Here is a 26,495-nt window from a genome sequence, read left to right as displayed (position 1 = left end):
AAAAGTAAGTTTCTACCATAGGCAAAATATTTATTTGGAATACCAACTAATGACACAATTTTACAGTAAGGTTAATTCGACCCTTTCCCTGCCCAAACCCCTCTCATTTGTCGTCCAAATAAACACTTCCTTTTCTAGAAGCAGCTGTTCTCTCGTGCACTGCCAGTTCCACATGAAAGATTGCTCTTACACATGAAGGCTTGGCGACTACCCACGACTTTACTTTGATATTTTCACTTAACACCGTGAGTTACTTGTTTCTACTTGTTTCATAAACACAAAGCCAGGCTCAGTGAGATTCTCTAGTTTGTCCAGAAGGCCCTAAAGCAGAAAACCGATGCAGTCAGGCTGTGCCCGGGCTCCTCCACCTCCCAGGTTGGGACCCTGGCACAGAGACCGTCAGACAAGCACACAGAGGGAAAGATTCCAGTTTATTGATATATCAGTGTCACAAATAAGCCCAGTACAGTCAGAAACGCTGAGCAGATAAAGTGCTAATGCAGAGAGACCTGGCAACAGAAGGAGGGAGGAATCCAGCTCATCTCCTCCATGTCCCCAGCCTGAAAAGGTATTTCTACTACACAGAGCAAGGGTAGCTGGGTAATCCAATCTATAGTGCTCTGAGCTAAGGAACACAAAATCATACTAGTGGACTGTGTGCAGAGTCATGAAAAGGAAAATCAAAATATCCTTTCCTCATAGACATTCCTAGACATAGAAATACCAAAAGTAATTTTTTCAACTTCCTGGATGTGCTATCTATTAAGGAAAGAGACAGGCAGCTCTCCGTGAGTTTGGGCCAGCCTGGGCTACAGAACAACTTCCAGACAGCCAGGGATGTCTACTACTTCCCAGGGACTCAGAACTGATGTAACTGACACTTTCTTACACCCTTAGGAACACTAAAGTCCTGACTAGGAAAAACTCATTTACCTTATTTTGCTAGCTCCCAAAAGCAGAGCCAGTATCCCCTGTGAACACTGGGGAGACAGAAGCTGTAAGAAAATTTGGCAGCATTTAAAAAGCATTAATGACAGGAGGCAGTCAGAGGTGTATTTATGAGAGTTCAAGGCCAACCTCCTCTGTATACTATGTTCCAGGTCAGCCAAGGCTACATAATGAGATCCTGTCTAAAAAAAAAAAAAAAAAAAAAAACCCACAAGCATTAATGAATATCAAGATTTCTTATAATTATCTTGAAGCATTTTAGACATCTATTATGCCTAGGAATTAAAAATAACTTGGTTAAAGAATTCAGACGATTTGAAAAAGATGAGTGACCTATAACATCAAGTCCAGTTCACCCCAGTTGTTTCTATTTCCAAATTAAAAAAAAAAATCACTGACTGATTTTTGAGGCCAAACGAACACTAGCAGTCATCCAATTACCCTAGTGTCATACAGCACTGAACTCAAAAGGACCAGGATCAATTGCATCTTTCAAGAACCTGAGAATTCCTGGCCTCTCTTGGTCCTCGGGAAATCCAAATAAGGAGACACTAGAAGGAGCCTGCAGTCTGCTTCCCTGGCAGCCTAGAGTCAAGGCTTGGAGTGGAACTCTCAAGTAGGGAAATGAGGGGCGCTCTCTTCCTGCTCTGTCCTGCAAGAAGCAGACTGGTGTGATTCTGTGATAAACAGAAGAGCAGGGAGGCCTCAGTGGGAAGGGCACAGTCCTCCCACATATGGAAGCAGCTCATAGGCAGGCTGATGGCTGGAACACTAGACAAGATTCAAAGTCTGAGAACTGCTATGAGCCAAGGGTAGACTTGGGAAAATCTTGAAGGGATACTCATAGTTAGGTAGTTTTCCGACTTAGCCAAATACTTCTATAACTGAACTGCAGGGGAGATTTCATGATAGGTACCTCTATGCCTGAAACGACACACTAGCAAAAAAACAAACAAAAACAAAAACAAAAAAAAAAAAAACCCAACAACTACTACTACCTGTGATGTCCCCAAACCACTGAGATGGGTCAGGAAATACTTGGCAGTTAGAAAGCTTGTTCTCTTTTCTTTGTCTTCCCTGACTGGCCTGGAACTCACTGTGTAGACCAGGCTGGTCTCATACTTGGGGATCTGCCTGCCTCTGCCTCAGCTTCCTGAGTGCTGGGATTAAAGGCAAGCACCACACCCAGCTCCTAATGGTTCTTAACATTGCCAGCTGCTGTTCTTTCCTTGTACTGAGGGGTTTCCCAATCGTCAGTTCCTACCTGGAGGTCTCACTCCCTATTTCAATCCCGGGAACGTTTCCCAGGTAGGCTTTCCCACTGACTGAGAGTGCTCAGTCTCCTCGCCCTGTTCTGGTCCTACTTTGGCTTTTGTTTTCCTTTCTACCTCTCTTCAGCTACTTGAACCACTGTGACATGTAACAAGACAGACAGAAATTCTGACTGGTTCTTAGGGTAATCAGTATCTGATGGTGACCATTGGATTATTAGTGGTATGTCTGGAGCTAATAACCCTTCCAATCTGTAGTTTCTTTTCCTCGTGTTCAGTTCGCTGTGAGAGACTTGTCTCATCTTTGCGGCCTGTTTTCATCCCCTCACTCTCGTTTTTTCCAGTGGTGTGGAGCTGTGCACCTGTGCACGCTCCCAGGGGCCAGAGGGACATGTTGGGTATCTCTATTCCTCTGTCACTCCCCACTTTGTTCCTTTGAGGCAGCGTCTCTTCCTGCCTTTCTTTCCCTCTCTTTCTCTCCCTCTCTTAGTTAGACTGGCAGCTAGAAAGTCCCAGCAGTTATCCTGTCTTCAGCCCTTCAGTTCTGGGGTCACAGGTGTGTGTAGGACTAGGTCCAGCTTTTGTTTGGGTACTGGGATCCAAATGGCAGTCTTCATGTTTGCGGAGCAAGCACTCTTAATCACCAAGCCATCTCTCTACCTCTGGTGCTGGCGATTGAACCCAGGACCTTGTGCACCAGACAAGCACTCCAACACTAGCCCACATCCAGGACCACCCCCCCCCCTTTTTTTTTGTACTCTAACCTTGCTGCCTTCCTCTTAAGGCTTGGGGAAAATGAAGCAGCACAAAACCTTGGTTTACATGTCAGGCTGATTCTGGCTGTCTTCTGCCACTGACTTAATATGTAAGTGTAGATGATACGCTTGCCTGTCTGTGTATTTAAATGAAATGTCTGGACTATATAGATAATCTCTCTGAGACATCTTTCAGATCAGGTCACATTGGAAAAATCAATCACTTCATTAGAAGAGATTCTAACTTCAAGACATGTTTCTATATCTCTTTGAAATAGCTAAAAAGAGGTTCCTATTTACTATATATTTTACTATTTAAAGAAAGCGTTATCTGTGGAGAAATAGAACCTGGCAGCCTCTACACTGGACTAATAAAAGCAAATCCTTGTAATAAGCAGAGAAATAGGCCACAAATGAGACCTGGCAGTGTCAAAAAGGGTCTATAAATTAAATATTCAAAGAAGTAAAAAACAATGGCTGTTTAACCATTAAGCCATTAACCAGACAAGATCTCTAAGCACAGACTATAGTCTAGAAAGGTCTGAGTGGGAAGAAGCCCCTGCAGGATGTACTGGAGGGAAGGACTTGGTCCATAGCAAGTTGCTACTGCATTTGATTCAAACCCAATTTTCTCAGTCTGTCAACCTAGTGTGTCTGCACATGCAGACACGCTCCGGGCTGCAATTATGCTTCTGAAGTGCTGAAATGAGAAAGAAACAAAGAATTGATAACAAATTCAAAGAAGTTAATCTGAAGGCAAATAAACTGGCTTAAAAGCTTCTTGTGCATATACCTATAATCCCATCACTTAGGGGCTGAGGCAGGAGGCTCATGCATTCAAAGCCAACCTGGGGTACATACTAAAACCCTATTTCAATGCCTCCACTTCCACCTCACACCCCATTCCATGCCTGGGCTACATAGTGAAATTTTGTTTCACATACACACATGTACACACACATACACACACCTTTAAAAGCTGTTCATTTCTGCCTCTATTCTGTATGCTATCGTTTTTTTATTATAGCATGTAGTCTACAGAATTCTATGGGACAGTGAACTCTGGTCTGGGGAAGGGCAGACTGAAAACTAAAGATGGGCTGTAACCCACACACTGAGTCCCCCGACCCATGACAGAGGGATTCAACTTCAGTACTCACTTGTCTTCACTCAAAGAAACTGTCTCCACGAAAGGGATTTCTTCTTTGTCTGTCTTCCCAACGATCAGCCGATGCTTATCCAAATTTATGATACACTAGAACAAAGGAAGATCCCTCACTGGTCACTTGTCAGTGACGCTACTCTCAGGTCCCTGCGTCTGACAGGAAGCATCAAAGGAAAAGTAGAGTCGGGCCTACCTTCAGGGATCTAAGAGTCTGAAGACCAAGCGACAAGTTTTTTTCATTATCATCTATTAAAAACAAAACAGTAAGATTCAGACATTGCCATGTTGGCTTAGATGTCAGCCTAATCACTGTTAGGTTCATTATTCCCATCCATCCATCTACCCACCCAACAAACCAGCCAGCTAAGTAGCCAATACACATCTGTTGAACATCTATTATTGAGTACTTTCTCAGATCAATGTAGTTAAAAGAAGGTAAAAGCCAAAATTCAAATCAGTCTTTTTTACTCTAGAGGACAGAGGCCTTCAGCAAAAAATAGGCAGGTAGTCTAACTTAGAACATAGGAGAAGCACAGAGGGAGACTGGACATTTATGGCAGAGGAGTAAGAAGATCGTGCCGTCACCAATAACAGGTTCATAAAAAGTGTCCGGGCGGGGGGGAATGGAGAGATGGCTCAGTGGTACCCAGGTTCAATTCCCAGCACCCACATGGCAGCTCACACTATCTGTAACTGTAGTTTCAGGGATTCTGATCCCCTCACACAGGCATACATGTATCACTGAGCATAAAATAAAACTAATAATTTTTAAAATGTATGCCCTTGAGCTGGGCGGTGATGGTGTATGCCTTTAATCCAAGCACTCGGGAGGCAGAGACAGACGGATCTTTGTGAGTTCGAGGCCAGCCTGGTCTCCAAGAGCTAGTTCCAGGACAAGCTCCAAAGCTACAGAGAAACCCTGTCTCAAAAAAATAAAGTATGCCCTTGGGGGCATTTTAATATCTAGCTTCCGGCAGGCAGAATTGCTCAGTGGGCAAGGTGTTTTCTGCCAAGTCTGAAGACCTGATTCAATCCTTGAATCCACATAGTGGAGGGGAAGACCTGACCTCTGACCTCCATCCAAGTGTGACGTCACATGAGCATACCCCTCTCCCCAAACAAGTAAATAAGTAAATGTAGAAAAAGTCTGTTTCCTTGTGGCCTGTGTGCACAATGGAATTTTTTCATCCATAAAGAAGAATGAAGCCGCCGGGCGGTGGTGGCGCACGCCTTTAATCCCAGCACTCGGGAGGCAGAGGCAGGCGGATCTCTGTGAGTTTGAGACCAGCCTGGTCTACAAGAGCTAGTTCCAGGACAGGCTCCAAAACCACAGAGAAACCCTGTCTCGAAAAACCAAAAAAAAAAAAAAAAAAAAAAAAAAAAAGAAGAATGAAGCTATGTCATTTGTAGGAGAATCCGCCTAGAGAAACAATGGGGGCTAACTCGACAGAGGAGAGTGAGGAAGAGAAATGGGGTATGTTCAAAGTATATTTATATACTTGCATAAAAATAGCCTTATATTGTCAAGTATAATTCTTATTATTAAAAATTTAATTACATGCATTTACTAGGGGAACACGTGTGCAGTGGATCACACATGGAAGTCAAAGGACAATTTGCAAACCTCAGATTTCTCCTTCCACCATGTAGTTCTGGGCATCAAACTCAGGCTGTCAGGCTTGATGACAAGCATCTTAATCCACTGAACAATTCCACTAGCTCCATTCTATTTTTTAAAGATTTATTTATTTAGTGTTTATACGTATGTATATACACCATGGATGTGTACAGGAGCCTGGGGATGTCAGAAGAAAGTGTCAGATCTCGTGGAGCTGGAGTCACAAGTGGCTGTGAGCCATCCTATATAGGTGCTGGGAACCTAACCTGAGTTATTTGCAGGGGCGGGAGACACTCTAAGCCACTGAGCCATCTCTCCAGCCCCCAGTAAATACATATTTAAAAATTAAAAAAAAATAATGTGCTGGTTTAAGCGTGGTGGTACATGCCTTTGATCATAGCACTCAGAAGGAGGGACAGGAGAACCTGTGAGTTCAAGGCCAGCCTGGTTTGTACAGTGAGCTCCAGGATACACAGGACTATATAGACAGACCCTGTCTCAGAAAGACACAGAAAATGTGCTGGGTATGGTGGCACTTCAATTGCAGCACTTGGAAGGCTAAAATTAGCACAAAGGTACACAGCGCAAGGAAACAGGAACCTTGAATTTTGAAGAAGTCAGGAAGGTTCATGTCCACAGGTCTAGTCCCCAATGTAACTCACCAACCACAGCTGCTGGGCAGTCCAGACGGAGAGAGCCCACTGTAATCAGTAGGTGCTCAATCTGGCCTACTACTTTGAGATGCCGTGGTAGAGAAAGTTTTTCTCCTTCATGCTTGTGAGATTTGACATGGTCCTTTAGTCTGAAACACAGAAAGATATCATACTCTCCTTGGCAAAGGCTTCTGATTCACAATCGGGGCTCTCTCTGGACTTCCTGGGCTAGACAACTTGCGCTTTCTTCAGCCCTTCTTCCTAAACATGCCAGAGAAATACAAAAGAAACCACGCGACTTGTTTCCTATTTTTAAGAAGCTTACATCACTACCTGCATTTGTGAAGAGAGGAGCTGACACGTTCAGAGAATTCTGCTTGTATCCTAACCTCCCCATATGTGTGTGAGACAGTTTAATTAGTGTGTCTTTTACCCATCTGTAGATAACAGATATCAGAGGAAAAATTAATACTAATTTAGAAAAAGCTTCGTTCAAGGCCCTATTTCCCCCTCCTTTCTATTTTAGTCTATCCCTATCAGATTGTCTTAGTCTATAAGGTTAATGGGGACAGACATTTATTTGGTAAGTGCACTGATATTGGTATCATCAAAGAATATTATGGAGAAAGTTCTTACTAATTTGACTTGGCTTTGCGGGGAAGGAAAGAAAGGAATGGAACCAAGGGCTCATACAATTACATAAGCTGATTGGACTAGCTAGCACCCAAGCTATTATGGTTGGTGGATAAATGCTTAATTATGGACCTTGTGTGCCAATACTTCTGCTCTCCTCCATTTCCTCTCTTTCGGTGTTTCAGCCCATCCAAAAGAGAAGTGATTGCAGTTCTGCAGATGGCTATTAGTTCCTCCAGAATCATGGCAGTCTGCTAACTGGCACCAGGACATTATCAGTCTTTCTGGAGCCATCATATTGCACATACCTCATCTCTTTACCACATTAAAAAATAATATTCTTCCCACTTGAGTCCTGAAATCTTCTTTACCCCAACCCTAAACAGTAATCTGCAAAATTCACAGAGCCAGCTTCAGGGAGTCCCAGCAGTGAGGGGCTAAGAACAAGGCGGATGTAGAAGATACGTAATGCAGTCATTAAGAATCCAAACGAAGCCCTGGCTAAGCCCACTTGAGAATATTCGTGTCTTGGATGAAATTCAAAATAGGCCACTTGGTCTGTCTCAATAACTGTTTAATCGCAGAGATTTGGTCTGAGTAAATCTGATTTGATTTACTGTCTACAGGGAAATATGGAAAACAATACTAGGTTGATTCTGCTCATTTTAGGCTAGATACCCCAGCGGCCATATGGTATTTTAGAAGAAAGGGTAGGAAGAAGGAAAGAAGTAACGGGAAAGGTTGAGTGAAATGGCGGTCAGACAGAACGGCTTTCTCCGTCCAGGAGAGGGAGAACCCTGGGTTTTCTCTCCCCCACCCGCAGCCTAAAGTCTGCTCAAGATGTAGAAAGCGCGAGTTTGCAGAAGGCCCAAGGTGTCCTGGATCTCTTCCACTTTCTGACAACCACCTAGATTAAAAAACTTTGCATGTATCTCTGTGCTTCTGTGAATTATATTCAAGCATCTATAACCTTAAACCAGAGTCAAACAAGGAATATAATTACATCTGACGTGCACCCAGCACAGTGGCTGCTTACCCCAGTCTGTCCACACAGGCCAAAGAAATGAGATTATACTGACAGCCGGTGTCAACCAACGCTTTCATGTCCTTTCCTGCACACTGTGGGAAGGAAATGTGCTCTTTAATAGGATCCAGAGAAGCCAAAGAGGAAAGAAGCAGCAAATGTCAAATGGAAGGCATGGTCTGAGGGCCACCTTCCACTGTCTCTCGCTGCTAACTCTGTCTTTGGATGTTTTTCCTGCTAACTAAGGCTGATCGAATACCCACAAGAAATTTTGGGGTTTTATTCTATATACTAAATATTACATACATACACAATCTTTTAAAAATAATTATTCTGGGGGTCAAATAGAGGGCCTTGAGCATGCTAGATGAGTTTTCTACCTCTGAACTACACCCCAGCTCTTTAAAAAGATCACACATCCTTTTGTAAATCTGAAGAAAAAAGCTTTGGTACCTCTTTTCATTCAAATATGCACATATATAAAGTATTATATGCATTTCTAATATATAGAACTTTAAAACTCATTTATTAATTCTATGCTAAGACCCACTATCTATAAAGTTTTGAGGAGAGGACCTTGGATTATAAAGGGCCCCAAATCCTACTTTCTAGAAACTTCTATAAAAGCTGTTCCCTGAACATTACCTGGCAGGACACTAAAATCATGTCATCATCTTCACACTTCTTTAGCCCTTCAGACTTTGACTGATTGAATTTGTTGGTCTTGGAGGCCCAAGGGACACGACTGCTCCGGAGCTTGGACAGGTTGGTTTCCATGAGGCGCCTCTGCAGAATGTTATGAGGTTGCTTGAGGGACAGAAAGCAGAGGCTTCTTACTGCCAGGCCAGTCGCTCCTCTCCCAACACCCCCACCTCTACCCCGGCTCCACAGATGTGATGAGGAAGCTCACATAACAGCTCCAGCTTGGCCTCATACTCTTCCCTCTGGTGAGGATGTCACTGGTATTGCCAGGGCAGATGCTATAAACCAACATGGAATAGACTCTGGAGTGTGCTTCTTAGTTTTTTCTCAACCTGATACAAGCTCAGGTTATCTGAGAAGATGACCCCTCAGTTGAGAAAATGTTCCCATCAGGTTGGCCATAGGAAAGCTTATGGTACATTTTCTTGACTGACAATTGATGTGGAAGGCACACAAGTAGTGCTGTGCCTCGGAAAGTGATCCTGGGGTCTACGAGAAAGCAGGCTGAACAAGCCATGAGGAGCAAGCAATAAGAGCAAGCCTTTAAACAGAATTCACGCATGGCCTGTGCTTCCGTTCCTACCTCCAGGAGGTATGGTCTTGTGGGAGGAAGTATATCACTGGGGCAGGCTTTGAAGTTTTCAAAGCCCTGCGATAACCCCACGGTGTCCTCTCTGTTTCCTGTTTGTGGCTGAGATGTGAGCTTTCAGCTCTCAGCTTCCAGCTGCAATCACCATGCCTGCCTGTAACCACGCTTCCCCACTGTGATGGTAATGGACTCAAGCCGTCTGGAACCATAAGTTCAGATAAACCCTTCCTTCAATAAACTGCCTTGGTCATGGGGTTTTATCACAGTAATAGAGAAGTAACTAATACAGGGAGATAGGGACCAACTATGGCTTAAGAGAACTGAAGAGCCCTGGTGATGTGAACTTCTGCCTTCCTCTCTATACAAGGGCAAGTCAGGACAAAGAAGCTTTATTCTAGAATAAGTGATCTCTGTATTTTCCTGAACAACTGTAAGTCGGTGCCTTATAGAAAGGGCAGCTCATTGGCATGGGTACGCAGAAGCTCTGCTCACTGCTACGTTAAATGTCACCCCATTTAGTCTTACTTTTCATATCTACTTTGCAGGTGCCTTGTGGGCCTGGCTCTTCTGAAGGTGGAGTTACGAGCTTGGCTGATGGAATAGGAAGACAGTAACTCATGGCTGAGTAAACTTCTTAGCATACACATTTTGGAACCAGGCAAACTCCACAGGAATCATCCTGACAACCTGCAGCCTTGAAAATACTTGGCCTCCCATGTTATTAATTTATCCACTTTTCTCCACTCCTCCTCTTTCCTGTCTTCTGTCCCTCTACCTTCTCTTTCCACAGTTGGAGGATTTAACCTAGAGTATGCTATATTTACATACCAGTCAAACACGCTACCACTAAGTTTAGTGAACAAAAACGTAGAAACAGACACTGACCGAGAAGAGAACTTAACATCCTTTTATGTGTGTGTCAGGAGGGAATGCTAGGAACAGACGACAGGTCTGCACTTCAGTAGAACTTGCTAGTTTCTAGGTAGCGGTCCTCTATTCCTGCTCAAAGTGGCCCCCAGCCCACTTAGAACACTACTTCTTTCCTCTTTATCTTAGGTTAAGTCATTGGACCTGAGACATTTTCTATACACATGTATCTTGTGCCACTTTACAATAATAATGTTTCAAAACTCTCAAAGGATAGCACTTAATCCCTATTCTAAGCAAGCACATTCCTCCTCTGATTCAAAGAGTAAGAAGCTTCTCTTAGAAGTCTAGGTCCCAGAAGGTCCTGGGGAAGGGGATAGCAGAGGGGAAGGCTTTATTATAAGCTACCTCGCAGATTTCAAAACAAGGGAGTCAGAGCTGTGACTCACTAATCTCTAGTGAGGAGAAGAAATAGATTCCCAAAATACCCTGATTCTTGGCAAAGCAAGTTATAAATTAGTATCCTTGAGGAAAGGAGAGGTCGAAGCAGCGACGAAGGAAAAGCTTGTTTCCTAGCTTGATAAGGGTGGCTGGAGAAAGTGCTAACTCCATCGGATTTTGTGATGCGATACTGAGAGAACGCTTTGCTCCTCAACAGAAAGAAACTCATTTTCTTCTCTTTCGGTAATAAGATGGATCCTAGCTCAAGCCATCCTAAAGCAGGGTGGTGATTTCTCCAAGTCCCACTTAGCAGGACCGACCCAGACAATCTGAAGACATCCTAAAGCAGGGTGGTGATTTCTCCAAGTCCCACTTAGCAGGACCGACCCAGACGGTCTGAATTTGCAGACAGAGCTTTCAGGGCCACCTGATCAAAGTCTGTTCGCTCTACACTGTCATGCTGAACACACTTAGAGAAGCCTAAGCATGATCACTCTGAATTCACTCTTGGTGTCACATTCTTCCGTATTTCCTCTCCTTCTCCTGGATCCTTGCTCTGTAAGCTAAGGAGCACACTCAACATTCCTAGGCCCTGGAAGAAGACATCTCCACAAAACTCAAAAACATACAGTGGATACTTTTCTTTTTTCTCGAGGCAGTGTTTCTCTGTGTAGTCTTGGCTGTCTTGGAACTCACTATGTAAATCAAGCTGGCCTCAAATTCAGAGATCTGCCTGCCTTTGCCTGACAAGTGCTGGGGTTAAAGGCGTGCACCACCGATTTCTGATCTATCAGTTTTTTTAAAGTCAAATATAATATGGCTCATAAATATGGTTTCAGTTCTTAATCTAATAGAAAAAGTTCAATCAATGAAATAATAAAAATAAGGGAGCAAGACATAAGAAATATATATGATAAATTTCTACAGCAGATTTGTAAAAGCCAACTAACTCACATTCAACTCAGACACATTATTATGTCTACATATATTTTTACAATTTATTTATTTTTATTCCATGTGTATTTCTGTTTTGCCAGTATGTGTGTCTGTGTGAAGTTGTCAGATTCCCTCAAACTGAAGTTACAGGCAGTTATGAGCTGCCATACGGGTGCTGGGAATTGAATCTGGGTCCTCTGAAAGAGCAGCCAGTGCTCTTAACCACTGAGCCATCTCTCCAGCTCCATGTCTACATATTTTTAAGTTTTACTTCTTTGTTCATTTTTATGTTTGGGTGTTTTGCTTGCATGTGTATATGTGAACCATGCGCATACCTGGTACCCTCAGAGGCTAGCAAAAGATATTAAATCCTCTGAAACTAGAGCGACAGATGGTTGTGAACCACCATGTGGGTGCTGAAAATATTCAACCCGGTCTTCTGCAAGGACAGTTCATTCACTTAACCATTCAGTCGCCCCTCCAACCCCAGGCCTACACATTTTAGGAAGCTACATAGCTGACATTTTCCTTGCTCCCAACCAAAATTTTCCTAACAATATAGTTAAAAAGAAAAAGAAAGAAAGAAAAAAAAAAAAGAAAAGCCAAAATCCAACAAGAACAAACAAAAAAATAGTAAGAGAAAAAGAAAACAATAACTAGCTTGGACTAAGAAAATTTGAGTGCCGCACACTATCTTACTTCACAGAGCACAGGAGCAGCAAGGGCTGACAGAGGCTTATATCCTCGTTCCCTCCATCTTGGGCAGTTAACCTTCCCACGGCAGAGCCGTGTAACTGAGTTCTAGAGGACAGAATGGGAGTAGATACGCACGCCTTTAGGACTGGCCATAAAAAGGCCCTGAACATATCGCTTCATGTGTTTTTGTTTGTTTGTTGATTTCTGAATGGCTAGTGGAGTTGACTGCCATGGCAACCTTTTCAGAGGCCCCTGTCAACTTGGGTCTCTGGAATTACATGCAAAGTTACCTTGCTACAGTCACGTTCAGAATTTATCTCAGGACCCTCTGTAGATATAAAAATGCATAGATACTTGTCTCTTATATAAACTGATGACATTATTTGCATATAACCTGGTCATATCCTCTCCTATATTTTAACTATCTCTAGAATGCTTACAATATATAATACAATGTAAATTGTTGTTATACTATATTGTTTAGAGAATAATGGCCAAGAAAAAAAGTCAGTCATGTTGGTAAAGAAGCAGGGTCTCATTAAGTAGCTCTGACTGGCATTGAACTCACAGAGATCTGCCTGCCTCAGGCTGAGATTAAAGGTATGCACTACCACTTGCAGCTCAGAGGTTTTGTTTTTTTAAAAATATTTATTTTATTTTTAAATAATTATTTAATATTAATTGTGTGTGTGTGTGTGTGTGTATGTACACACATACACACATGAGGCCAGGAAAGGGTGTCAAATCCCCTGAAGCTGAAGTTATTAGGCAGTTGTGAGTTGGTCAAGATGGGTACTGGGAACCTAACTTGAGCCTTCTGGAGAGCAAGTGCTCTTAACTGCTGAGCCATTTCACTGTCTCTATAAACAGTTGTTTTGTCTGTTATTATTTTATGTACAGTTGGGTGAATCTGTGGATACAGAACCCAAAAATATCAAAGTCCACTTGTACTGATACTTAAGAGAATTATATTTGAGCTGTGACATGAATAATATGTCTAGCTGCAAAAGCAGTTTTCTCAACCACCCCAACCCTGGCAAAGCTGAGAAGCTAGAGGTGTTGTAACTTCTACCATCCGAGGTGTGAGAAGGGATGGAGACAGGATGGTTTAAAGCAGTGGTTCTCAACACGAGCATTGTGACCCATTTCACTGGGATTGCATACCAGATACCTACATTACAGCTCATAACAGTAGCAAAATTACAGTTATAATCTTATGGTCACCACAGCGTGAGGAACTGTATTAAAGGGTTGCAGCATTAGGAAGGCTGAGAACCACTGGTTTAAAGTCTGCATATGACTCCCATTTGACCCAAACAGTTGGGAAGAATGCTAAAAGTTTACTCTTAGTAAGAGCAATTTAAAAGACTCTGATTGGTTAATAGTTTGGCTTCTTTCCAGATGTGTATAACAGGTATTGAATAGTATTGGGTACCATACTAAGGAAGAACTAAAGGACGTAGACATAAAGATTCAGAGGACAAAACCTAGCACAATGAAGGGGAAAAAAATCTACCTCAAGATATAACATCTTTAAGAAAAAAATTTAAAAAAAAACAGTCAAAAAGATATCACATAACTGTGGAATGTCATAAATGACACAAATCCCAAAAACTTTCAAAGAGAAAAATATGGTCCAAATACAAAAGATTTGGAGTCAGAATGATAAAGAAGCAGATGCCGAAAGACAATGGAATAATACCTTTAAAAATCTAACAGTGGGGCTGAAGAGATGGCTCAGTGGTTAAGAGCATGGGCTACTCTTCCAGAGGACACAGGTCCATTCCTAACACCCACAACACCCTCCTATCAGCCCAGTTCCAGGGATGTCCAGGACTCTGATGCCTTCTTCTGGCTTCTATTGGCACAGACACATGCAGACAAAACACCCATATACATAAAATAAAGACAAATAGTTTTAAAAGTCTAAAAGTAAATAATTTCATACCTAACCATGCTATTAATCAACTCTTGAGGAGTTATTTACCACACAACCATAAGAAGTTACTGAAAGATAGCCAACCAAAAAGACGGAGACAAAATACAACAAGCATGGGATCCAAGAAATAAAGGATCCAGTAGAGAGGGACCTAGAGAGCTGGCTCAATGGTTAAGAGCATTTGGCTGCTCTTTCAGAGGACATGAGATCGATTCCCAGCACCCACATGGTGGCTCACAACCTTCTGTAACTCAACTTCTGTAACTAATGCCAGCTCTGGACTCAGCTGGAACCAGGCATGCATACAAGTAACAGACATATATGCAGGCAAAACACTCGTACATATAAAATAAAAATTTTTAAAGGATCCAGTAGAGAAGGACACCAAAGTAAATTCTGAGAGCAATATTGGAGGAAAAGTTTGCTTATTAAGACAAACAGCATCCAGACAAAAATGTACCATGAATTCTAATTGGTCTTAATAATAAAAACCCAGAGTCAAATATTAGGGGGCAAAAGCTGAAAGATTAGAGAAACAGAGCAGCCAGCCACTAGTTCTTACCTCTACGAAATCTTCAGACCAAATGAGGTATCCTGTCTCTACAAGTCCTCAGACTGAATGCAGTCTCTACAAAACATCAGACTGAATCCTGAGCTCCTGTCTCTTCTGCCTTATATTCCTCTCTCTGCCCTGCCATATCCTTTCCTGTCTCCACCTCCCTACTACTGGGATTAAAGGTGTGAGCCACCATTGCCTGGCCTCTATGGTTAACTAGTGTGGTTAGCTCCACCCTCTGATCTTCAGGCATCTTTCTTTGTTACCACACAAAAAACTATCACCACCCCAAAATGAAATGAGAACATGGGAATAATGTCTTTAAGAAGAGATAATGGACCAAGCATGGTGTCACATGCTTGTAATCCAAACACTTGAGAGGAAAAGACAGGAAGATCAAGTGTTCAAGGCCAGCCTTAGCTACGACATAGTGAGTATAGGATAAGGCTGGGTCATGAGACTGCCTCAAAAATAAAAATGTGTACATCCTGTGCCAGAGTCCAGTCAGATAGCTCACCCTCATCAAAGAACCTTCTTCTTTTTGCAAGAGACAGAGAGCTCTACAGAAACCACAACCCATCAAAATGCAAAGACCAAGTGGTGCTCAGCTCTAACTGCTGCATCCATAACACAGGTCCTGCACCAAGGGTCAAAGAACACAAAGGCAGAGGTGGTGGAAAGAATGTGAGACCCAGAGGAGCAGGAAATCTGCTGTGAGACTGCATCTTCTTGAGGTGTCAGGGAAGCTATAACTATTAAATCTCAACATGGCTGCCTAAGCAAGACCTGAACAAGGACAACACCAATAGATGCACTAACATGGAGGGGAAGTCTTGTGGAGCCCCAACCTAGACAGAAAACTATAGGCAAGTAAGGAAAGCTGCGAGCAGGAGAAATAGTCCTCCTAGGAAGAGCCCCCCAAATCCAATACCAAGCAGTCAGCCCTGAAATCCTTTAGATATGACTGAGAATATATAATATCTATATATCTATTAAAGAAAAAGAAGACATGAATTTGAAAGCAAAAACGGGAGTACATGGAGGAGTTCCAAGGAAGAAAGGGAAGGGAGAAATGATATAATTATGTTTTAGTTTCAAAAAAATTATTAATGAACTTATATAATGTATAGATATAGATCCATATCTATCACCATGCACAAAACTCGACTCCAAATGGATTAAAGACCTCAAAATAAATCCAACCACACTGAACATGATAGAGGAAAAAGTGGGAAGTAGCTTTCAATGCATGGGGCACAGGAGACCACTTCCTAAGTATAACCCCAGTAGCACAGACAATAAGAGCAACAATAAATAAATGGGACCTCATAAAACTGAGAAGCTTCTGTAAAGCAAATGACACCGACAATAAGGCAAAAAGGCAGCCTACTGAATGGGAGAAGATCTTCAACTCCACATCAGACAAAAGACTGATCTTCAAAATATATGAACAACTCAAAAAATTAGACATTAAAATTCTAAATAACCCAATTTTAAAATGGTGTACTGAACTAAACAGAGATTTCTCAACAGAAGAATTTCAAATGGCCAAAAGATACTTAAGGACATGTTCAACTTCCTTATCTATCAGGGAAATGCAAATCAAAACAACTTTGAGATACCATCTTACACCTGCCAGAATGGCTAAAATCAAAAACACTAATGATAGCTTATGCTGGAGAGGATGTTGAAAAAGGATAACACTCATCCATTGCTGGTGGAAATGCAAACTTGTGCAACCACTTTGGAAATCAGTGTGGCGGTTTCTCAGAAAATTGGGAGTCAACCTACCTCAGGATCCAGCAATACCACTGTTGGGATTATACCCAAAAGATGCTCAATCATACTACAAAAGTATTTGTTCAACTCTGCTCATAGCAGCACTATTTGTAATAGCCAGAACCTGGAAACAACTTAGATGCCCCTCAATGGAAGAATGAATAAAGAAAGTATGACTGAACAAATTGGCACAGGAGACCACTTCCTAAATATAACCCCAGCAGCATAGACACTGAAAGAAACAATAAATGGGACCTCCTGAAACTGAAAAGCTTCTGTAAAGCAAAGGATATGGTCAACAAGACATTATGACAGCTTACAGAATGGGAAAAGATCTTCACTAATCCCACATCAGACAGATGTCTGAGCTCCAAAATATACAAAGAACTCAAGAAATTAGACACCAAAAGATCACATAATCCAATAAAAAAAATGGAGTACACACCTAAACAGAGAACTCTCAACAGAGAAATCTAAAATGGCTGAAAGACACTTAAGGAAATGTTCAACATCCTTAGTCATCAGAGAAATGCAAATCAAAATAACTCTGAGATTTCATCTTACACCTGTAAGAATGGCTAAGATCAAAAACACTGATGACAACTTATGCTGGAGAGGATGTGGGGGGAAAAGGAACACTTCTGCATTGCTGGTGGGAATGCAAGCTGGTACAGCCCCTTTGGATGTCAGTGTGGTGATTTCTCAGAAAATTAGGAAACAATCTTTCTCAAGACCCGGTAATACCACTTTTGGGTATATATCCAAAGGATGCTCAATCGTGCCACAGGGACATGTGCTCAGCTATGTTCATAGCAGCTTTGTTTGTCATAGCTAGAAACTGGAAACAACCTAAATGCCCCTCGACCGAAGAATGGATAAGGAAAATGTGGTACATTTACACTATGGAATACTACACAGCAGGAAAAATAATGACAGCTTGAATTTTGCAGGAAAATGGATGGAGCTAGAAAACATCATTTTGAGTGAGGTAACCCAGACACAGAAAGACAATTATCACATGTACTCACTCATAGGTGGTTTTTAAACATAAAGCAAAGAAAACCAGCCTACAAACCACAATCCCAGATAACTTAGACAACAATGAGGACACTGAGAGAGACTTACATAGATCTAATCTATACGGGGAGTAGAAAAAGACAAGATCTCTTGAGTAAATTGGGAACATGGGGATCTTGGGGGAGGGTTAAAAGAGGGAAGGGAAAGGCAGAGAGGGGAATAGAGAAAAATGTAGAGCTCAATAAAAATCAATAAAAAAAGAAAGTGTGACACATCTACACATTAGGGTACTGCTCAGCAGTAAAAAACAAAGACATCTTGAATTCTGCATGCAAATGAATGGAATTCGAAAACACTATCCTGAGTGAGATAACCCAGACCCAAAAATATGAATATGGTATGTACTCACTCATTAGTGGATACTAGCTATAAACAAAGGACATTGAGCCTATAGTTCATGATCCTAGAGAAGCTAAGTAATAAGGTGAACCCAAAGAAAAACATATATAGATCCACCTGGAAATTGGAAGCAGACAAGATCACCTGCCAAAATTTGGGAGCATGGGGGTGGGGGATAGAAGGAAGGGGAGAAGGGGAAGAAGAAGTGAGAAGGGGAGGATTGGGGAGAGTTTGAGGGAATGGAATAGTTGAGATGGAGGAAGGACACGTAAGAGCAGGGAAAGAGATATCTTGATTGAGGGATCCATTTGGGGGTTAGCAAGAAACCTGGCTCTAGAAAAATTTCCAGGAATCCACAAGGATGACCCCAGCAAAGACCCTAAGCAATAGAGGAGAGGGTGCCTGAACTGGCCTTGCCCTGTAGTCAGACTGGTAATTATCTTAAATATCATCAGAGAACCTTCATCCAACAACGGATGGAAACAGAGGCAGAGACCCACATCGGAGTACTGGACGGAGCTCCCAAGGTCCAGTTGAGGAGTGGAGGGAGGGAGAGTATGAGCAAGGAAGTCAAGACCATGAGGGGTTCACCACCGAGACAGTTTGCCTGAGCTAATAGGAGCTCACCAACTCCAACTGGATTGGGAGTGAACGAGCATGGGATCAAACTAGTCCCTCTGAATGTGGGTGACAGTTGGGGCAGACTGAGGGGCCAATGACAATAGCACTGCATGTACTGACTTCTTGGGATCCTATTCTCTTTGGATGTATACTTTGCTCAACCTAGATGTAGTAGGGAGGGCATTGGACTTTCCACAGGGTAGGGTGTATTGCCCTCTCTTAGGATTGGATGGGGGTGGGGTAGGAGGGTGTATGGAGGAAGTGGGAGGGGAGTGAGATGAGGGGAGGAAGTGGGAATTTGGATTGGTATTTTTTTAAGTAATAAAATAAAATAATAATAAAAACAAATTTTAATGAACTTATAATAATGTATAGTTTTAAAGCATTTTTTACATTGAAAATTAAGTAAAGAAAAAACTTAAAAGAATTTTGGAAAAATACATAATAAGGAAAAATCATAGTACATTTGTCTCAACTGTGAACAATATGAACAAAAGTCATAAAATAAGAGTAAATACTGATTTGTTCCAAAATAATAATTCATCAAAATATTAATATAATAGGAGAGAGGATATGGTGGGAAGGTATAAGAGAATGAAAATTTTACCCATTTAAAAAAAAAACTGTTTTCTTTTTCAAGACAAGGTTTCTCTTTGTAGCCCTGGCTGTCCTGTGGACCAGGCTGGCCTTGAATTCAGAGTTCTGCCTGCCTCTGCCTCTTGAGTGCTGGGATTAAAGGTGTGTGCACCACACTGCCCACCTGTCCAAAACATTTTAAAGTTTACTGCATGTGTGTGCCCATGTGTTTCACCATGTATACTGGGGCCAGGGACAAACTTCACGAGTGTATTCTCTCCTTCCACTATCTAGCTTCCAAGGAGAGAACTCAGGTCATCAGATTCAATTGGAAGCGTTTTTACCTGCTGAACTACATTGCTGGTCCATATTAATCCATTTTAACAAAACCAATTTAGTAGTGTGTACTAGTAAAATCAAAATAAACTGGAAGTTGAGCATGGTGGTACATGCCTATGATCCCAGAAAATCAGGAGGCTGGGGAAGAAGGAGCACATGTTTATGGTTAGCCTAGACAATATGAGACCTTTTCTGAAGAAAAAAGTTAGCACATCATCATTTATTTAGAAATATGAGTGACAGGTGGAGGAGCTGGCTCTGGGGCCATGAGAGCAGGAGGGCTGTCCCTGCTTCTCACCAGCCACAGCACTTGGGAGAGTGGCCCTTGTATCCAGCCTGGGCAACACAGTGGAGTTGGCCCTGATGGTGTAGGTGTGGGAGAGCCTACCTTGAAGGCAGGAAGGCAGGAGAACTGCTCTGCCCCTCGCTGCAAGGGGTGAATTAGCTGCTGGGGGCAGGAGCTCATCCTGGTGGTAAGAACGGAAAGAACTGGCAGGCTGACCAACCCTGCAGCTGCCCAGGCCCAGAACCGGGGTTATGACTTGGCCCACCCCAACATCCACCCTGTCTATGATCTGCTAGAGCACATGAAGGGGAATGACCTGGAACCCAAAGCTGCAGGATCTCCACAGCACAGGGCAATAACAGGATATACAAGAAGAGTCCCAGTAAGGGCCCAGCATTGATAGTGTAGTAGAAACCAGAGGCTTGGAATCAGACTTCACTTGCAAGTAAAGCTATATGGGCAAAGGGGTTGAAAATGAAGAAGAAAATATGGTGATCCCATATCATAGGAAATAGTGAAGCCACGGGAAAGGCCATCTTACAGAGGTTTAAGTGGAGTGTTACTTTTCTAAAACAAGAGACCTGAAGGTGGACACTGTGTAGATTAACTCAGCATGTTAACAATTTCGGTTCTCTTGCGCATGCCTGCACAGTCATAGCAAGGTGCTCTAGACCTAGGCATTACGTCCACATTCAAAGGAAGAGAGGAGGGGATGGAAACCGTACTGATACCATCCATCCCTTTTGCCAGGACAGCAAGTATTTTTCTAGAAGTTCCCTTAGCAGTTTTCCCCCTATATCTTATTGATGAAATTCAACAGCTATCCTCACTCCAAGATACCTTGGAACAGAATTTAGCTTTTCTAATCTCTATAGAAAGTCAAATAGAAAAGGACTGAAAATGGAAAACCAACTCGATAACTATAGCATCTGCTCAAGCATGCAAAAACTATGTGTTTATATGCATATACAGCACACTGTAATTTTTTCAAGATTTATTTAATTGTTAAGTTAATTGTGTATCATGAATTTGTGCGTGTGTGTGCATGTATGTGTGTCTGTTTCTTGACTGCAACACAAGGTCAAGGACCTCAAGTTCTTACTACCATGCCTTACCTACCATGAGCTAAAATAAATCATTATTTCCTAAAGTTTCCTTAGTCCGGCATTTTGTCACAGTAACAAGAAAAATAACCAATACACCTGCTAACTATCCTTTCCCTCACAGATGTCCTAATGTGTCAGGGCAGAAAGTGCATGCACGTGAGTGTAAGTGCTCTTGGAGAACAGAAGCGAGCACTGGCTCCCCTGGATCTGGAGTGGCAGGCGGTTGTAACCATCCCATGGAGGTACTGCTAAACAAACTCAGGTCTGCTGGACGAGCAGTGTGTGTCCATAACTCTGGGCCTTCCCCCCAACCCACACTTGAAGCCATCATCTGCGGACACTTGAGTTTATTACACAAACATATGTTCACTTAACCACTTAATCACTAATGGATTTCTTCCATATTTTTGTCACCAGAAATTCCTCAGTAAACTCACTGTTTTCTTGAACATCTCTTCCAACTAGCTTCTAAAGTCATCGTTCTGTTTATTCTTTGCCTTGTCTACTGGTTCCTTTGCCTCTGCTCCTTTTTAAAATGTCCGTGTTCTTCAGGGCTCTATATTCGGCCTTTTTCTCGCTCTATGTATTTGCTTGGGCAATTTTATCTGTTTTCATTGCATAAATTACTACCTTCATAAGGACTCTAGCTCAAACACGACTCTCACTCTTGGGTTTCAGGCCCAGAGTCAAATGTGCCCCCTACTTGGACATTTCACAGGCACTTCAGACTGAACTTGTCCTACCCATATTTACCAAAAGGTTTATTTCCTCTCTATCCCCTATCTTGGCGAATGAAATACATTACTATGTATTTCTACTGCTAAATCTAAGCATCTGTAACCCTAAAACATTACCTTCATGATCTCTTCCCTAACAACAGTCCCCTTGCCGGCTGGGTTAAACAAAAATTCTCAATTTGGCCATCAAGATCTACCCTACAGCCATCCTCCCTCCCAGATCATCTATTTAATTACCCCTGCGGGAGGGCTTTCTACTTTTAGCAAATTGCCACTTGTCAAATATTACCTTGGGCAAATCACTCACTAATCTCACTAAGTCTTTCTTTCTTTTTTTTTTTAAAAAAAAGATTTATTTATTTTTATTTTATGTGCATTGGTTTTTACCTGTCTGTGTGAGGATGTCAGATTCCCTAAAACTGGAGACAGAGTTGTGAACTGCCATGTGGGTGCTGGGAATTGAACCCCGGGTCCTCTGGAAGAGCAACCAGTGCTTTTAACTGCTGACCCATCTATCCAGCCCCAAATTTTGCTTTCTTTAACAGTAACAGAGGAAATCTGAGCTCCCCATTTGGTCAGTTACTTCTCCCTTCCAACCTTAGCAAAAGGTACCACCATCCACTTGGATGGGTTTTATTTGACTAAGTTTTGAGATGAGTCTCACTATGTTGTCCAGACTATTCTTAAGTAGCTTGGAACTACAGGCAGTATACCCAACTCATACACATTCTTTTTTTTCCATTTTATATTATGTATATAGGTATTGTGCCTGCATGAATATGCACGCAGAAATGTCAAAAGAAGGGAGGAGTTGGATCCCCTGAAAATGGAATTACAGAAGGTTATGAGCCACCATGTGGGTGCTGGGAATTGAACCCCAGTCAGTCACAAATGCTCTTTAGCACCGAGTCGTCTCTCCGGCATCGCACACATTCTTATTCCTTTCCTATTCTTCCCTTCCAAGTGCTGCTGCTCCTCCTTCTAACCCACATCCTTTTCTCATCTTTACCAACTCCAATCTAACCAAGCTACCATCTTTCCTACCCATAATGCAACAGCCTCCTAACTTGTCATTCTGATTTTTATGTTTCAATTCACCCTTTATGCAGTGAGCACAGTAATTTTTTTAATGCATGTCATGTCAGAGATTGGAGGTGTAGTTAGTGGCAGGATCCTTACCTAACATATACAAGGCTAGTCAATCCCCAACGTGACAGAAACAGATCTAGCCTTCCTTGTTTGTCATTTTCCTCTAGCCACACTGGCCCTCTCTCAATTCTCAGTTATGTATGTGAAGTATCCTGATGGCCAGACTTTACACCTGCTGTATCTTTTGTCCAGAAATTCTTTCCTGACATATTTTACTGCCTCATTTCCTTTTATATCTCCATAATAAGCAGCACTTTATTTATTAACAATTACATACATGTATACAATGCCTCTTGACCATACCCACCCCTCTCCCTCCCCCACTCTCTCCATTCCATCCCAGCTCCCTCCAGAGGCTGGTATTATACTGGCATTTAACTCCTTTTCTAAGGCTACAAAGTTCTCTAGTCCTAGACCTGTGGCATTAAGGCTGAGCAGCATGCTCTACCTGACAGAAACCTGTTCTCAGGTATTTAACAGTCAATGTCCTGCACTGAGTTATACTATCCTTCCCCTGGCCTTAACCCTAGTTAGTTTGACTCAAGTTTTTGGCTCTATGCAGATGCAAACATAGGAAGGAGAGAAAATCTCTTCCTCTGCTACTAGACAAGGAATGATACATTTAGCCAGACAGGTCAGTAATAACAACATATGAGAAACAGCATATCATTACATGACGTAACTACTTTCAAAAAATAAAGTCTTTAGTACAACAAGAACTTTTATTAGCCTGATAGTCAAAACAAGAAAAATTACAATAGGCAAAACTCCAAAAATAAGGATGTTTTTATCTAGCACTGTCTGTTTTCTGCTTTGTTTTGATTTTCTTTGGTTGGTTGGTTGGCTTTTCCAGACAGGGACTCTCGTTTGAGCCCTAGCTGTGCTGGAACTCACTCTGTAGACCAGGCTGGCCTCGCACTCACCTGACTCTGCCTCCCAAGTACTGGGATTAAAGGCATGCACCACCAATGCCTGGCTCTATCAGCTTTTTTAAAAGTCAAATGTACTATGTCTCATAAATCTAATTTTAGTTCTTAATTAAATAAAAGAAATCCCAATATAATGAAATGATAAAAATAAGTGAGCCAGACATAAGAAATATGATTAATTTCCATAGTAGACTTTGTAGCAGCCAACTCCACACACAAAGCAATTGGGTAAAGGCACTATCCTGGGGCCAAGAGAGCATGACCATCTTTGATTACCTTACAGGTGCCATCTGCCAAACCAAAAATGCTAATATCAAACCATAAGTATTACAGAAACAGCGTAGTACAATGTAGATAATTCAAAAAAGTTAGCAGCATCATTCAAACATGGGATACTTGTATGATAAAAAATAATCGACGGTCTTAATATTGCTCAAGCCCCAGAGTCAATAAAAGCTGGATTTGTATCCTCCTCTCAAGCCCCCTTTTTGTCCCTTCCTATCGGGGCTGTTTGGTAGCTACTTCGAATAAAAACTGCAGTTAATTCTAATGCCCTCATGGGAAGAAGTGGAGTCAGCATGATCTACCTTGTCTGTAGAGTAAGTTGATAAGAATGTGTTTCTGAGATCATGCTGAGGCTGTTTGTCAGGAGGCTGCTCCACCCCAGCACGGGCAGCTCTCCCAGCCCTCCTTCAGTCAGCCTTGGTTTCTGGGATGCGTTCTGGTCCCTCCCTTCCAATAACTTTCACATTAAGGGGGTGAGAACAGTGAGAGAAGGAGATTATGAAAATGGGGTACAGAAAGCGTGAATCGTGGTTCAGGGTTTCACAGTCAACTGCTGGGCGCCATACCCATGGCTATCCTCAGAAAGCCACCTCTTTGTAGCCATCAGCTAAGCTCTATGCTGTCCACTCCTTGTGGCTTAGCTGTGACAGGGAGTCAGAACGGAATTAGCCTTACATAGTTCCAAGTAGTATAAAGAATGTTAGGAAGAAGGATTCTGTGGTAATTCTAATCAGGGAACGCCTTAGACCCCCAGAGAAGCCAAACATCCATGCCTTAAATTCAGCACCTTTCAAGCCCACACTTTTTTAACTCTTCTCATAATACCTCCCATCTTACTGAACAAGATTACTTTGGTCTGAAGGAGAGAAGATTCGGACTGAGTTTGCCAAATGAATCCTGGATCCTTCAAAGTGAAAGAAGGCAAGAGAGAGTTACCTCTTTGGTAGGGTACATCTTAATCCCTCAGCACTCTGGGTTAGCACGACTGGATCAACTACACCCAGGCTCAAGCCGAAAAACAGCTTTTTAAAAAACAGAGTAAGATAACTGGAGTGGCTCTGTCCCTTCATGAGAGCATCTAATGAAGGGAAAATCTTTAGTAGTGATGAATCATTAGAATGATTTTTTAAAAAGCAGAAGCACTAGCCTCTATTGCCATACTGGAATCAGAAATAGCAATTTCAGTGAACCAGGACTAACAACCACATTCAAAATCAAGTATTTCAGAAGCTCAAAACATAAAAATATTAGAAAGATTATCTAGAGCATATATTTCTGTTGCAAAGACATTTAATTAATGTTTCATAAATTTCTCATCGGATAATAAGGAAACTATAGATACAAGAAAACAATCAAAGCTGGTAGTGGTGATGCATGCCTACATACTCTCAACAATCATCCAACTGAGGGATGAGAATTAAATATAGGTCAGATCCCTCAGCCATTCACCCTTATTCAATAGATGGAAGGCAATATGGTTTTGGATTCTGACCCAAGCCCTGGACTTCTACTTAATATCAAGAATAATCCGACCAGAAATAAAAAGCCTACACCAACCCCAGCTCCAACTGTGTACATGAATTAGTTGATCTGTGAGACAGAGCAGTCGGGGCTTCCTCCCGACTGAAGGGAGGACTGAAGAAGAGAAATCAGAGAGATAAGATGTTTAGGTTCTGGAAAAATTCAAGCTCGACTCCCTCCCCCCTCCCCCGCCCGCCCCGCCCCACCCCACCTCCACTCAGGATACAAAATCAAAGATGGATTAAGGACAAATCTAAGACTTGGGGCGGCGGGAAGGGGGCGCAGTAGAAACAATCAAAGTCATCTAGATTCAGAAACTGTCACTAAACCTCGCTCTCCACTGCGAGTCACCTCTGGGACACAGGACTAGCCACGCAGCCTGCGAGACTTCGCTGCGAGGCTCCAGCCCCGGGAGCCAAATTCGAGATTCCAAATAAGCGGGAGGAAAGGAGATGGGAGGGCAATGGGGCAGGGCAGGGTCTCTTTCTTCCTTGCATTTGGGAGAAGAAAGCCAGGCTCCCGGGAGGAGGCTGTGTTGAGGGAGAACAGCCGAGGTCCCCAGGGATGTGAGAAAGGGAAGGGTCTCTGCCGAGCACCCGCCAGGGAGAGGGCAGCGACAGGCCTGGCCGGTGACTCAGTGAAAGCGGCAGCGAGGGCCTGGGCGACAGCGGCGGCCCGGAGGCCGGAGGCAGGCGTGGCCGGGGGTGGGGAGCTCACCGTGTCCTTGGACGAGCCGAGCTTTTTGAGGCCGTCCAGGGGCAGCAGGTCGGCGGAGTCCTTGTGGATGAACTGCACCGCCTGCTTCATCCGGCGCTGCTGCCGCAGGGACGCCGCTTCCCGCATGTCGGTCTCCTTGCGGCCGCCCTCGGTGAGGAGTCCTGAGTAAAACATCGCTGATGCGCCCGCGGCCCGGCGGCCGGGTCTCCCCGCCCCGAGCACGCTCAGCCTCGAGCTCCTT

The 26,495-nt window shown here is 42.7% G+C and overlaps 1 protein-coding gene across 2 annotated transcripts; it reads right to left on the bottom strand.

Annotated features, from left to right (window-relative positions):
- Nucleotides 1-412: 412 nt before the first annotated feature.
- Nrip3 (nuclear receptor interacting protein 3) lies at nt 413-26,495 on the bottom strand. Of its 2 annotated transcripts, none has more exons than XM_057779334.1 (7): nt 26,255-26,495; nt 8,713-8,874; nt 8,080-8,162; nt 6,420-6,559; nt 4,333-4,385; nt 4,135-4,229; nt 413-3,674 (listed from the first exon to the last, which is right to left on the bottom strand). In XM_057779334.1, the coding sequence occupies exons 1-7, from the start codon at nt 26,426-26,428 to the stop codon at nt 3,659-3,661; spliced, it is 723 nt and encodes a 240-aa protein (XP_057635317.1). In that variant the 5' UTR covers nt 26,429-26,495; the 3' UTR covers nt 413-3,658. The 2 variants fall into 2 exon arrangements, with proteins under 2 accessions (XP_057635317.1, XP_057635318.1); XM_057779335.1 differs by having other exon boundaries at nt 8,713-8,853.

This window comes from Chionomys nivalis, chromosome 8 (genome assembly GCF_950005125.1).
Source record: "Chionomys nivalis chromosome 8, mChiNiv1.1, whole genome shotgun sequence".
NCBI lineage: Eukaryota > Metazoa > Chordata > Mammalia > Rodentia > Cricetidae > Chionomys > Chionomys nivalis.
This window is presented reverse-complemented; position numbering and strand designations above follow the sequence as displayed.